This window comes from Channa argus, chromosome 20 (assembly GCF_033026475.1).
Source record: "Channa argus isolate prfri chromosome 20, Channa argus male v1.0, whole genome shotgun sequence".
Taxonomy (NCBI): Eukaryota; Metazoa; Chordata; class Actinopteri; order Anabantiformes; family Channidae; genus Channa; species Channa argus.
The window spans coordinates 17,581,323-17,594,466 of record NC_090216.1 but is presented as its reverse complement, the minus strand read 5'-3'; the positions used below and the strand labels follow the sequence as shown (position 1 = coordinate 17,594,466).

The following is a 13,144-nucleotide window of genomic DNA, read 5'->3' as shown; positions in this document are numbered from 1 at the left end:
ATTTAGAACAGACACTTATCAGAAAAACAGCTGAAAATCACCTGACTCTCCTATTTCTAATTATTATATTTTGAATGTACTGCTGTCATCCAAAAAACAAGTTCAGGTAAAAGTTAGGTCTATTGTGTTTTTTCAGCGAAAATTCAAATTCATGTAATAATAAAATTCTGTTGAGTTGAGAAGATATAACAGATTTTAGCCAGTAAACTTATTATGGTTATTATGGCATATGAAGGTGAATGGGAGACAATTATCACTCTTTTTCACATTTATGGTTGTTTAAATAGTGTTTTGATCATTTACTCCTATTGTTCTTTTACTTTACCCAAATGATCACTCATGTTGCCGACTGAAATTGAGGACTAAGTTTTACTTTACCTGAGCCATCTGCTCCCTCTTTGCTGTAGCCAGGGACACTTGGCTGAGCTTCGCCCTTGTTCCTATCGAGACAAAATGCTGTGCCAGAAAACTTGATATTTAGAACTGCTAATGTCTTGAAGTACTGATATATTTTAAAATATTTATGTGTGTGCAGTTATTATTTTGTACTGCAAAATAGATGCACCTTAAGGTCATTGTCTTTATTTTCCCAAAAATGATCCCATTTCAAATCTTTGACTCCCAGGTGCTATTTTCACTGTCCCCAAGATAACAGGACAGTGTCAATTTCAAGTCTTTGTAAATTATAGGACCTACTCCACATTTACAGTTATAAAGCCAGTGATAAATAGTGTTATCTGTTATCATATTATCAGAAGAAAGAGCAGCTTGTCTGTATGATGTGGCCATTGTTAATTTTCCTTATGTAATCTGGCCGGTTAGAAGTATTTTTTGCCTTTTATTTAACTGCCATGTTTCCGTAAAGCAAAGCATTTTATTTGCATCTTCATCTCTTTGTGTCCAAAAGTAGTTAATTTCTTCAATATTGCATATTTATTGTGTGTTGTGTCATTCCAGCTGATGTTTGGCTCAGCCAAAACGTAGTATTACCTATAAAGTATTACCTCGAGGAAATACTTAAACACATATTACCGTCAGAAACACTCACTGGGAGACGATGTTTGAACGAAGTTGTCATATACACTTTTCCATGTTTTGTACCAAACAAAATATGAAAACAGTCTCCCTTTCACTGATCCAGAGTTCATTTCCTTTTGCTGAGGCTTGAATAAAACAAGATCACACTGACACAGAAGGTCAGGCTGTAGAGGAAGTGAATATTTTTAGCCTTTTAACACCGGACTGTCCTCCCTGGCAGGTAAGCTATTTATTTAGTGTCTGATTTAACTTGCTGAACCAGGTTGAAGGACTTCTTTCCTGGAATTTCGACACTGTGCTTCAGACACTGTGGTCTGTGAAGTACTAGAGCTGCTGGCTTATCCTTTTAAAGGCATTTATGCACAAACGCAGACACACACACAGTTGAGTGACGCACGTTAGCTTTTGATGTGAATTCGTACACTCTCATAACAGCATTTTTTTGTGGAAGGGAGGAGAACAGACTGTATTTGGTCAAACAAAGACATTCTAGTATATGTGATCTGCTTTTACTGCCCCTTGTGTGTGTGTTTCTGAGAAAATCTGTTTCTTACCCTCCCACTTTCAGTTTTATCAGTCACACAAATAACTGTAAGCATAGACCATATAAACACACAACCTCTGGACTTTCCATTCAGCAATCTGCCCCTGTTTTGCTTGCGAATAGGTCAGAGGTCCTACGCACTCATACACACACCAATGATGACAACTTTTCAGACGTGTGTGTGCTTGTGTGTGAGGGGGGAGCTTCCTGCTTCAATTAGTTGCTCTATCCACACCAGGCATTTAAAGGAAAAACAGAATAAGATGAATAACAGGAGTACCTACGCAATACCTCAGACACACCCACGTTCTATTCAATTTTCAATTCACTTTCATTTCAACTTTATTTATATTGCGCCAATTCACAACAAAGTCATCTCAAGGCACTTTACAGGAACAGCAGTTAAGCATATTTATTACTTATGACATGTTGAATATTTTACATCATGCCAACCAAGGAAGATCTACAGTAACTTCATCTTTACGTAAAGTTTGCTTTTTTTTTAGTTATTTTACATCTATATTTCCGTGTAGACTAGGCTGACTAGCTAAGAGCTTCCTGCTGAGATCCAATTGATCATCACACACACACTCATACAACGATGGGGGAGCTGCTATGCCAACACTCACCGGGAGCAACTAAGTTGTGCTTCAGTGTCAAACACAAAACTATTAAGACTGTCCTTGTCCTCCACCGCTCTTCCCCTTTCTTTAATTCCCTTTTAAAAACAATAGCTCCAGCTGAAAAGCTTCTATATAAGAGTAATATAATATTTCCCTCTGCTTCTGGCCCTTTTCCTTCCTTTTAATGCTGATTCTGCTTTCAAACAAAGCTTGTGGGAAAGTGTCAGGGTTGGCAGTGTACTGTGTCACACAGTAAGGAACAAATGGACACAAGTGTTGTCAACAACCCGACCGTTCAGATAGATCCTCCATAAGTTAAACTGCTTATGAAGGATCTATCTGGTTATGGAGGATCACCGGTGGAAACTAGTTGCTCACCGGTGGGTTCAGTGTCTTATTCAAGGAGACTTTGACATGCGACCTCACTGTGGGAATGGTGGACGACCACTCTACCACCTTTGCCAGTCACTTTATTACTAAGTAGCATTGTATTTTGTCCTGTCTAAATCTGATTATAACCTAGATGAAGCTGACAGAGTTCACAGCACTGTGAGATTGAAGTGCACCATCCTTAGGATGTGGAAATTAAAAATGCATGGAATTACTAAAATGTCTATTTTCTTATGGCTTGGTTCTGTCATAATGAGACCAATGAACCATTCGAACTAAAAAAACTTAATGGGCTACAGGAACTACAATGCAAAGACATGGTGATTGAAAATAAAAATTGTGTATAAGGCGGATTTACCTTAACTGTGTATTTTGTGTGCATCTGTGTTTCCAGTCGCTCCGGTGTTATTGAGAAACTGGAGGCCTTGGAGCTGGAGAATCCAGAAAAAATGGAGGTGGAAGAGTCGGGGAAGGGTGGAGCCAGACAGGGCCGAAGTGAGCACAGACGCTTCCACAGAGAGGTAATGTGTGTTTGAGTTTGTGTGTGTCTTTGCCTGTTCAAGCCAACAGTGCCAACATTGTGTTTAGCCATTTACAATGAAGGTGGTGAGTCTTGTAAACAGAGTTTTAAACATCACGTGGCAGAAAAGATGTGAACTCGCCATCAAACCAGCCTGTAAGGGTTTTTGCATTTTTAGCCCCCATTCTTTCTCATTCACCCTCGCCCCCTTTCCTCCAGCTCTCCATCTCTGTCCTGTCTTTGTTTTGGTTGTAGGTCAGAGGTCAGCAGCTTGTGCTGTATTCATTTCCAGTTTCCATTCGGTGGTGGGATTCCCCTGGTGATTGTGCTTCCCTTTCCCACCCTGGCCCTCTGTGCTCAGATAGAATAATCCGAAATCTGACTTTCAGAACACAAAGTCCCAAAACACTCATCCGCACACTCATAGTCAGACACTGTTAAACATATGGTTTGGTCCTGGCCCCAGATCGTTGTTGGTCATGCACAGATAAAAATAATGCATACATGTACAAATGAAGTCTTTGTGCTGCACACACACATAAGATATATTCTTCTTCTTCTTCTTCTTCTTCTTCTTTTTTTCTGTTGTTTTAAACAGTACACACATATAGACTAGAACCTGGTGAGTTTAGCCTCATGCTATCAGTAATTATATTTCCTCCATTCTCTGACTAAATCTACGTATACACAGGATTAACATTAATGCAAAAAGCCTTTGGTGTGTTTGTGTTGTTTAGGAGCAGAGGCATGACGTGGATCAGGGTCTGGATTTCCCCTCCACCCTGCCCCCTCTGAGGAGAGCCAAGTCCCTGGACAGAAGGACCACTGACTCAGTCATGACAGTGAGTGTTTACTCTCCTCTCGCTTTGTGTAACATCCCAAGTGAGATTCAGGGGTCATCTGGAACCTATCTTTTGTGAGAGTCAGAGGTTATGATTCCTATAAACACAAGTCATCTAAATGGTCTTATAAAGCAAATGATTCCTCTTTGTGACCAAACTGTAATGGTCTCAGCTATTATGATATGTATTTTATTTATAAAAGGCAGGACTCGTGAAACTTGCTTTAGGCAAGTTACACTTGCAACACAACATAGTTAATAAAGTAAACAAATCTCTCTTTACCAGAATTGGCCATTGTTATTTACCCAAGGTGGGTGTGTGTGTGTGTATGTGGGTGTGTGTGTACACACTTTAAGCCCCACTAAAAGTTCTAGAATTGTCCTTCTTTGTGAGAACCAGATCTAATCCATTATTTAGAAGTGACAACTGGATTTAATTTCAGGTTTAAGATTAGCATTAGGGTAAGAGTTAGGATCAGGCAAGTAGTGGTTATTGTAAGTAACCAGGAGTTGAATATACACTCCCCTCCAAAAGTGTTAGCGTTATTGTAAACAATAAGACCAATTCATTTGTTTTGCTGTACACTGAAGAGTACTGGGTATATGCTTAAAAAATTACAAAATATACATTCCAAAAAAACATCGCTTTAAGAAATGTGTGTTGACGCATCGAAAACAGTTGGGATAGAAATTAACGGTACGCAAAATTAAATTCCTTGGACAATAGAGCAATGACATCAAAGTGTGCAGATTTAGTTGCTGAGCGTTAACTAGAAGACGATAATATAAATATTTCTGAAATCACCGGTTATGAATTCTTTAAGACACCACTGAGATTTGAGAATAATAAAATAAACTTGTACAGCAGCTTCTTCTTCTCTGAGTCTGAGCGAGGGCAGAGCTCAGTCAAGTGTCCCTGTCTGCGCCAGAGAGGGAGCAGACAGTTCAGGTAAAGTCAAAGTTACTCCATAACTCGACAGGACAAAGTTAGTGCTCATTTGGGTACAGGCATAAAAACACGAATCAGAATCGTTTATTAATGGCCTCACAACAAGTCATTGGAATTTGCTTACTGTCAAAGCTCACATTGACTGTGTCAGAGAAACAAACAAGGTAACAATTTCATACAAACAATCCAGACTGTAGTCACAGACTATATCTAAACATATATCTGAACATAGTTGGTTATATATCTAAACATAGTTAGGGGTAGGTTGCTTTCAGTTCATGACCCGGTTTATTGTGCTATTATTAGTGAGTTGATTGCCCAAGAATTTGAATGAGTCCGTAATGGTTATTGGTTCAGTGGAAATGTAGATTGGATGTTTGTCAGTAGGGTTGCGGGAGAAATCAATGATAAGTTCCTGTCTTTTTGATGTGTTGAGCTGTAGGCTGTTGTTATGGCACCAAGTGACTACTTGGGCAACCTGCTCACTGTAGGGAAGTTTGTTATTGTCAGTGATAATTATTGTAGTGTCATCCACATACTTGAGAACGGAGACTGAGGTGTGAGTGGATGTGAGGTTGTTTGTGTATAGTGAGAAGAGCCAGGGAGTAAGAAACCATCCCTGGAGGGCACCTGTGCTCTGGGTCAGCAGAGATGATGAGAGGCTCCCCATCCTGACTCTATGTTGTCTTTCTGATCCAGATCCAGTAGCAGAGAGTGTCAATGTCCTTGTCCATAAGTTTATTGAAACGTTTTACAGGGTTGATAACTGGAATTTCAGTGGAACTGAAATCAATAAACAGCATCCGGGCCTAGGTTTTGGAGAATTCCAGATGTTTTAGGATGTTGTTATGCACCAGATTGATAGCGTCTTCCACAGACCTACTGTTCCGGTATGTGAACTGGTGACTGTCCATTGGGGGGGGAGTTTTTTCAGGTAAAGGAGAATGATACGCTCAAAACATTTAATGCCTACAGGTGTAAAAGCGATTGGTCTGTAATTATTACGGCAGGAAACTGTTTTTGGAGTTCTTGAAGGGTTTAGGTACTATGCACTGGCTTAGAGAGCTGTTGAAAATGTAGGTAAAAATTGGAGCTAGCTGAGTTGCAGATAGTATGAGTACAGCTGGGCTGTGCCTGTCAGGTACAGCTGCTTTCCTCTTTTTGTTCTTGTTAAGAGACCCTCACCACCTCCTCCTGGATTTAAAATTGAGTTGTTGGAGGGGGGGGTGAAGAAGCTACAGGTAGCTGTTCAAACCTAGCAAAGAAATTATGAGGACTGTCCCAGAGGGTATTATCAGTGTCAGCTAAGGATGACGAGCTTTTTTTGTAATTAGTCATGATATTTATTTTTCTCAAATAAAGCTTTCCTGAATGCTGACCTTAGTTCGTATGTGGCCATGATATATGGTTCCATGTTGCCACTGATAAAAGCAGAACTCTTTTCTTGCGTAGAAGTTGTTTCTCTTGTAGTTGTATTTCTTTGTTGAACCATGGCTTGTTATTGCAGTGTGTTTTCTCTGTGATGGGGAGGCACGTTTCCATACAGACGTTGACGTCATGGTGTCCGTCAGCTCTTCCAAACTACCCGCAGCTGCACTCAATACATCCCAATCTGTGCTTAGTCAGCACTTTTCAGTTTGGGACTTTACAGTGGTGGATTTAAGTTTCTGTCTGTATTTTGGGATGAGCAACAGCCTGGCATGGTCCCACCCACCCAGCCGGGTTCTCAGGAAAGACCAGTAAGCATTGCAGATTGTGATGTAACAGTGGTCTCGGATGTTAGCGCTTCTGCCTGGGCAGGTAACTTGCTGGATGTAGTTGCGGAGGCCCACAGACAAGTTGGCGTGGGTAAAATCACCAAGCACAATCAGGATGACTAAGGCAAACTCTCTGGGGAGATGGTCGGTTCTGCATTAAATGCAGATGTATTCAAGAAAAGGAAAGAGGGCACTATTGTGGGCGACTGTGGCGCAGGAAGGTAGAGCGGTTGTCCACCAATCTCGCACTTGGTGGTTCAATCCCTGGCTCCTCTGTGCAGCACACATTTTGAAGTGTCCTTGAGCAAGACACTGAACCCCAACCCGGTGAGTGTTGGCCAGCTGCTTAGCAGCTCCCCCATCGGTGTGTGAGTGTGTGTGTGATTGTGAGTGTGAATGGGTGAATAAGAAGCAGTGTAAAGCACTTTGAGTGCCAATAGGTGGAAAAGTGCTATATAAGTGCAGAACATTTACCATTTACTATTGAGCTTTGTGGTGTTGTACCATCGCTGGTTGGTCAGGATACATATAAAGCCACCTTTAGTTTTCTGGGATAGTTTGGCTGACTTGTGGGCACGGTGTAAGGTGAAGCCGGGTGGAGTTCCAGTGTGATCCAGCCAGGTCTCGGTTAGGCAAATGGCAGAACAGGCCTTGTAGTCCTTGTTGTTTTGGATTAACGGGAAGAGTTCATCTATTTTGTTCTTTATCCATCCTAATTTAGTCAGGAGCAAAGCTGGAAGCGGTGGCCAATACAGGAGTGTCCTGAACCTGGTGAGCAAACCGGTACCTTGTTGTTTCCAGGCCGTTGTTTGAAATTTCTACCTGACCACGTTAGCTGTTGACCAACTTCCGAATGCGGTGGTGGTTGCTTGTAGTTAAGGCAGCTGTTGAAACCAGGAAGACAACACGTTAGCCGTCCTCGTCCATGCCAGTTTGCCTGTTGTTTATTACATTACCAAAATACTGGTATGTAAGCTAGTATGTTTTGAGACTTGTTTTGTTTGAGTAAACATTACAATAATCACCCGTACGCAGTTTGAACATTGCAAGTAAATATGGAAGCTGTTGGTCAATAAAAAAAGAGTAGTGAGGGGCATCTGCTCGTCAATACCCTTAGTTTGATTTGAATGAAATGTTGAATCTGTACATTTCCCTTTGTCTTTGAGCCTTTGTTTGAGTAAACATATCCCATATCAAGTTATTCTACCGGACTTTGAACATAAAATAAAATAATGAAGAATCGTACAGGATTTAATTTTGTCTGTCTTAATGAGAAAATGAACTGAAATCAAGAAACCTCTCGGTGGACATCTTCAGCTTGTACAGCGCTCAGCTAGCTGTTTCTCTTCTCTACTTCAACCACATCAACTTGTGGCCACTAAGTCCATGTGGCAACTGTCGTAACGTGTAGTCAGTTCAAAAGTAAAGTAGCTGTTCAAACAGTCACTTCATCTCTGCTGATGTATGACCGTGCATACTGTAGTCCACACCCAACACAAAGTGAGTTAGAGAAAACTCAGTTTCCCATAAGTAGAAATGAATAAAACGACACGGGGAAAGCCCATGGTGCCAATGCACAAATATCCTCCACTGACCCATTGAAAAGAGCTTTGGACGAGGACACGGCCCTTGTAGAGTGTGCATGCATGTCCTGTGGGGGCTCCCGCCCTGTTGACACATAAACCTGTGTGATGGCTTCACACAACCAGTGGGACTGTTTGGTCAGAGGCTTCCATTGTGAATATTGTCTGTAATGCACAAACAGCTGCTGTGTCTGTCTGAAGGTTGCAGTGCAGGCATCATAATAAGACACAGGACACAGACGATAAAACTCTTCCACCATCTCATTTGTGTGGGGAGGAAGGAAAAACCCTTCTAATGTAACAACTCTCGATTTGAAGGAGGATTTTATTGTTTTAGGCATGAATGTAGGAATCTGGCTCTAAATGGCCCTCTCCCATTCTTTCAAATAATGAGCCACGAGGGAGAGACTGAGAGACCGAGAACACAAATCACTCACTCTTTCAGCTGAGGCCAGGGCTAAGAGAAGTGCCATTTTCAGTGAGAGGAATTTGAGAGATCTGAGATACCTGCACGTAGGGAGGATCCCTGAGCCCACTAGAACCAGTGGCAATTACCAGTGAAGCATCATTGAATGCATCACAGGTTGCTGCCCTTTCACTCCTTTTAGAAAGCTTTTAATCAGAGGATGTGCAAATACAGATCTCTCTTTATGACAAAAACTTTATGATTATGCTTTATAAAAGGATGAAATAGCTGCAATGTAGGTTTTAACACAGAGGAGCATAAAGGAGGGTTCTGGGCCGTAGGTTGTAAGAGAAGGCATCCACTCTGAGAGGTGTATCGTCCTGCCTGCTCGTGGAGAACAGTGAACCTGTGCATTTTAGTGATAGGCGACTAGATCAACCTTTGCTGTCCTGAACCTGTCCCAGAACAGTTGAGCAAGTGAGTGCTTATGCTTCCACTTTAATCAGGTCTGCAGCCCTGTTCTGTTTCCCTAGGATGTAGACTGCTCTGATGGAGCGCAGGTCTTTGTGGGTCCACAGCAAGGGGCCCCTGGCTGTTTTGAACAGGCGGGCTGAGTGAACTCCGCTCTGATGATTGATGTAAGCGACAGCTGTTTTGTTGTCAGTTCTCACCATCACGTCTTTGTCTCTCAACAGTGGTGCAAAAAGTTTCAAAGCTTTGAACACTGTGGAGAGCTCCAGACAGTTTATGTGGAGAGATGGTGGCTGTTGGCCATTTTCCTCCCATGACCTGAGACTGACACATCCCGCTCCATCCGAACAAAGAGGTGTCAGTGAACACAGATATGTGTGATGTCACTCTGCTGAGGCGAATCCCTGTTGACAAAACGGGGGGGATTTCCAATACGGCAGATCTGACTGTACAGAGGGAGGGACAGTCACTCAGCATTTTTTGTGGCTTATTAGATTGAGGCGAAGACGGACAAACCATCTCTGGATCTTTCTCATCTGTAGAAGGCCCAGAAGATCAACCACCTGGCTCGCTGACATCATGCCCAGCCGCAGCATCACAGACAGAACTGTCACTCTTTCCTCATGGTAGAGTGCTTTGCCATCTTGCTGGGTGAATCCAGGTGGGCTCCCTGATAAGTGATTGACTGGGAGGGCATCGGGCAGCTCTGTTTCCAGTTTATGGCAAAACCCAGCAGCCACAGGTTTTTCACAAGGTGTTTCTCTCTCTGAAGGAGGCCATTAGAATGGGCCAGTGAATAACCGATAGGCAAGCGGTTGTACTGATACTGAGCCCCTTAGGAGGAGAAGCACAGGAATTTCCTGTCCTTGTGAATGATGGGCACATGGAAATATGCATCTTTTAGGTTGATGGATGGGAGCCAATCACCAGGACACACGCACTCCATCTCTTCAGGATGATTAGTTGGAGAGAGACAGGTCGAGAATGGGTCTCTTTCCGTCTGTCTTCATGGGAACTAGAAAGTAACCAGAATGAAAAGCCTGTATGGCTCTTTTCTCCCAGAACATCACAGGAGGGGTGGCAAACTGAAGGGTGTAATGTTTGTATTCATTTGTCCATTCACTTGTTCATGGAAAATAGATTGCGCCAGTCTGAGTAATGCTCTGAGAGCGGGCGAGCACACATCTGCAGAGCCTCTGTGGACGTGAAGAGCCTTCTCTGCCGCTGCGTGAGCCGAATGTCAGCTCTGAGATGCCCATGGGAGGGCAAGAACGAAAGGGCTGAGGTGATGTGGCATGGATGTCAGGAAAAAAGTCGTCATCTGAGTCTTGCCACGGTGAGAAACTACCACTAACACGCACGGGTTAGAGGTGGAAAGGACACAGAGAGGAGGGTTGAGTGGATGGAGATTTGTGTTTACAAGGGACAAAAAATCTGGGAGGAGAGAGTGACACCAGGTGTGTGATTTCACCTGAGTCATTGTGTGTGGGAAATGTCTGCTTTAACACAAACAGCTGCAAGACTGAGGAGAGTGGAGCAAACTGATGGTCAGGAAACTGCTCTTTACTAAGAGGTGGGCGTCTGAAAAAAGCCGTTGTGTATGGTATTGTCTTTGGACAAACACCCACTTCCCTCATCCCGCCTGTTTGTGGGGGGCACTGTGGGCTGGTTCAAGCACATGCCAGCTAGCAGTTCCCTCTTAGCGGCAGAACATTGAGAGAGAGGCTGCACTTCCGCCGCTGGAGGAGGTTGAGGGGGCTGGGGAGGGGGCAGCAGGGGCCGAAGGGCGTCTCGACCCCAGCGGGGTGCAGAGACCTGGGTGATGCGTGGCTCTATGAGGTGAGTGTCTTCACTCTGTCTGCCTCCTCAGATGCTCACTGGAGGTAAGTGACAGTTTCCTAATTGGCTTGGGAAACTGCAACATGTGGAGACGAGGGTGTAGGCCTGTGTCTGCCGAAGAATGTTCCAGTTTCCCGGTGAAAAGGAGCCATGCTCCATCTCTCCTTGGACTCTGGTGAAGGTGTCATAACGTGCAACTGGCGCCCTCAGTTTTCCTGGTTGCTGCCTCTCCTCTGATTTAAAAAAAGGGCAGAGGGTGGGAAAGCGCGGCCAGAGTGGGAGACGTCTGGTCTCCTGCTCACTACGGTGAATGTGTCCAACCATCCCATCAGGAACAGGGACAGGCAGCTCTACAGGCAGGGGGATGGACTTCTGGTCAGTACATCCCCTGACTATCTCTGGGGGGTCCCGGAGAAGAGCCCCACAGGTCGACAGGAGGTCAGCAAGCGGTGGAAGACGGGCGGAGTGCCTCTTTCTTGCCTTTACATTCCATGTTTTCCAGTGTGGTCTCTCTCACCCTCTGAGCAGGGAGGGTCCAGAATGTCCAGCGCTTCCTCTAAGGTGAAGTGCAACGTTTTACCCAGCTAGCATCATCGTCGTCATGATAGTCTTCCTAACCTTTGCGTGGCAAACGCGTCTGCTGGCTGCTGCTTCTCCTCCAGGTGCATATATGCACAGTAGGGGCATGTGGACCGGGCAGTGAGAGCTAGCCCAGTGTGCTCAGGGCCAAGGCCTGACTTGCAGCAGGCGTGAAGGTCATCTTCTGAGATGTAGCCGGTTTTGCAGGATAGACAGGTCTAGCACCCACCACTAGAAAGTGGAGATGTATCTTCATGTGTCTTCATCTTCTTCCTCACAGGGCGAATTCTTCACACAGTGAAGTAAAAAGGGGAACAGAACTCAGGTCACACTGGAATAATATACTGTATTTTAATAATGTCATTAAAATGTTGAGATGGAGGCTTGATCAATATTATATGAATTGACCTTGAGGAAGAGTAGCTCCCAACAAGTGTATATCACATACATTGACTTTTTAACTTACCGCAAATTAATGATTTATAAGAGGAAATGATCAAAACATGATATGAAAACAATCAAAAAAGTGATCATTTCAGCTGTGCCCATAGTTCCTCATCCACCATCATGCGTTTGCTAAAACAAGTCTGCTGGCTAATTGCTAGCTGCTACGAACACATTAGTTTACATAGAGCTGGAAGGCAAAAGTTACAAAAAGCTGTATGTGCAACATTTAATGCCACAGGTTCTGGTGGACGCTGAGACAGTCACAGCAGAGAGTCTTTATCAGTAATAGACAAAGGGAGGACAGGGATCAGTGATGGGGACTGATTTCATCTTCATTCTTCTTAAACTTTACCAAGTTTTAATTTGATTAAGGAAATATCATTGAGTTTGCTGTTGCAGATATAAATTAATGAATTGCCATTGAGTTGTAAGTTTATTACGCTCAAACTAAGTCAGTCTAATCCAACAGTTCTGCAGTAAATCCTCCTGCATAAAAGGTGATAATATTTAATTTGTGTTCAGACCCATAAGCTATAGATTGTTAGGTGCAGCCCTAATATTAAACAACACAGAAGATAGCACCTTTTCTGTCAGATCGCCAAAAACTTATCTCATGTGACTGGCAGGTGTTTCCTGTTTTCCAGGTGTTTCATTTAGACTGTAGAACAATAAATAGTTCCAAATGACAACCCTTAGTTTTAGCCTTGGGCAACCTGTGAAGTCTGGAATGTGGAAAAAATTCAAAGGCATTGCACAAACACTTTTGAAATGTTTTTTAAAAAAAAAAGAAATTGGAGGCAACATAAACAGCTGATGGCAGATGCATTGTTAGAGCTGTGAAGAAAAAAAATCAAGTTTTATGGACTGAGGAGACCAAGTTTCATCCATCTTTTAATGTTAAATACAAACGTTTTCAGTGTACAGTAAAGACCTGGGGGTGGGGCTGTAATAATAATGATAATAATAATACATTTTCTCAACATTCAACGTCACTTTACATAAAGCATCAAGCAGATTATCGGTATGCTGAGGTTGGAGCTGCCAGGCAGGAGGTCTAGAGGAAGACCAAAGAGGAGATTTATGGATGTAGTGAGGGAGGACATGAAGTTAGTTGGTGTAAGAGAAGAGGATGCAGAGGACAGTGTTAGATGGAGGCA

The 13,144-nt window shown here is 43.2% G+C and overlaps 1 protein-coding gene across 5 annotated transcripts in view; it reads left to right on the top strand.

The window, feature by feature from the left end:
- Positions 1-13,144, top strand: part of mprip (myosin phosphatase Rho interacting protein) — a 50,605-nt gene that overhangs the window by 16,945 nt on the left and 20,516 nt on the right. For all 5 annotated transcript variants that reach the window (XM_067487497.1, XM_067487496.1, XM_067487493.1 and 2 more), the window contains exons 8-9: positions 2,990-3,116; positions 3,853-3,957. In XM_067487497.1, the coding sequence (XP_067343598.1) occupies positions 2,990-3,116; positions 3,853-3,957 (232 nt within the window). The remainder of the gene's footprint in view (positions 1-2,989; positions 3,117-3,852; positions 3,958-13,144) is intronic.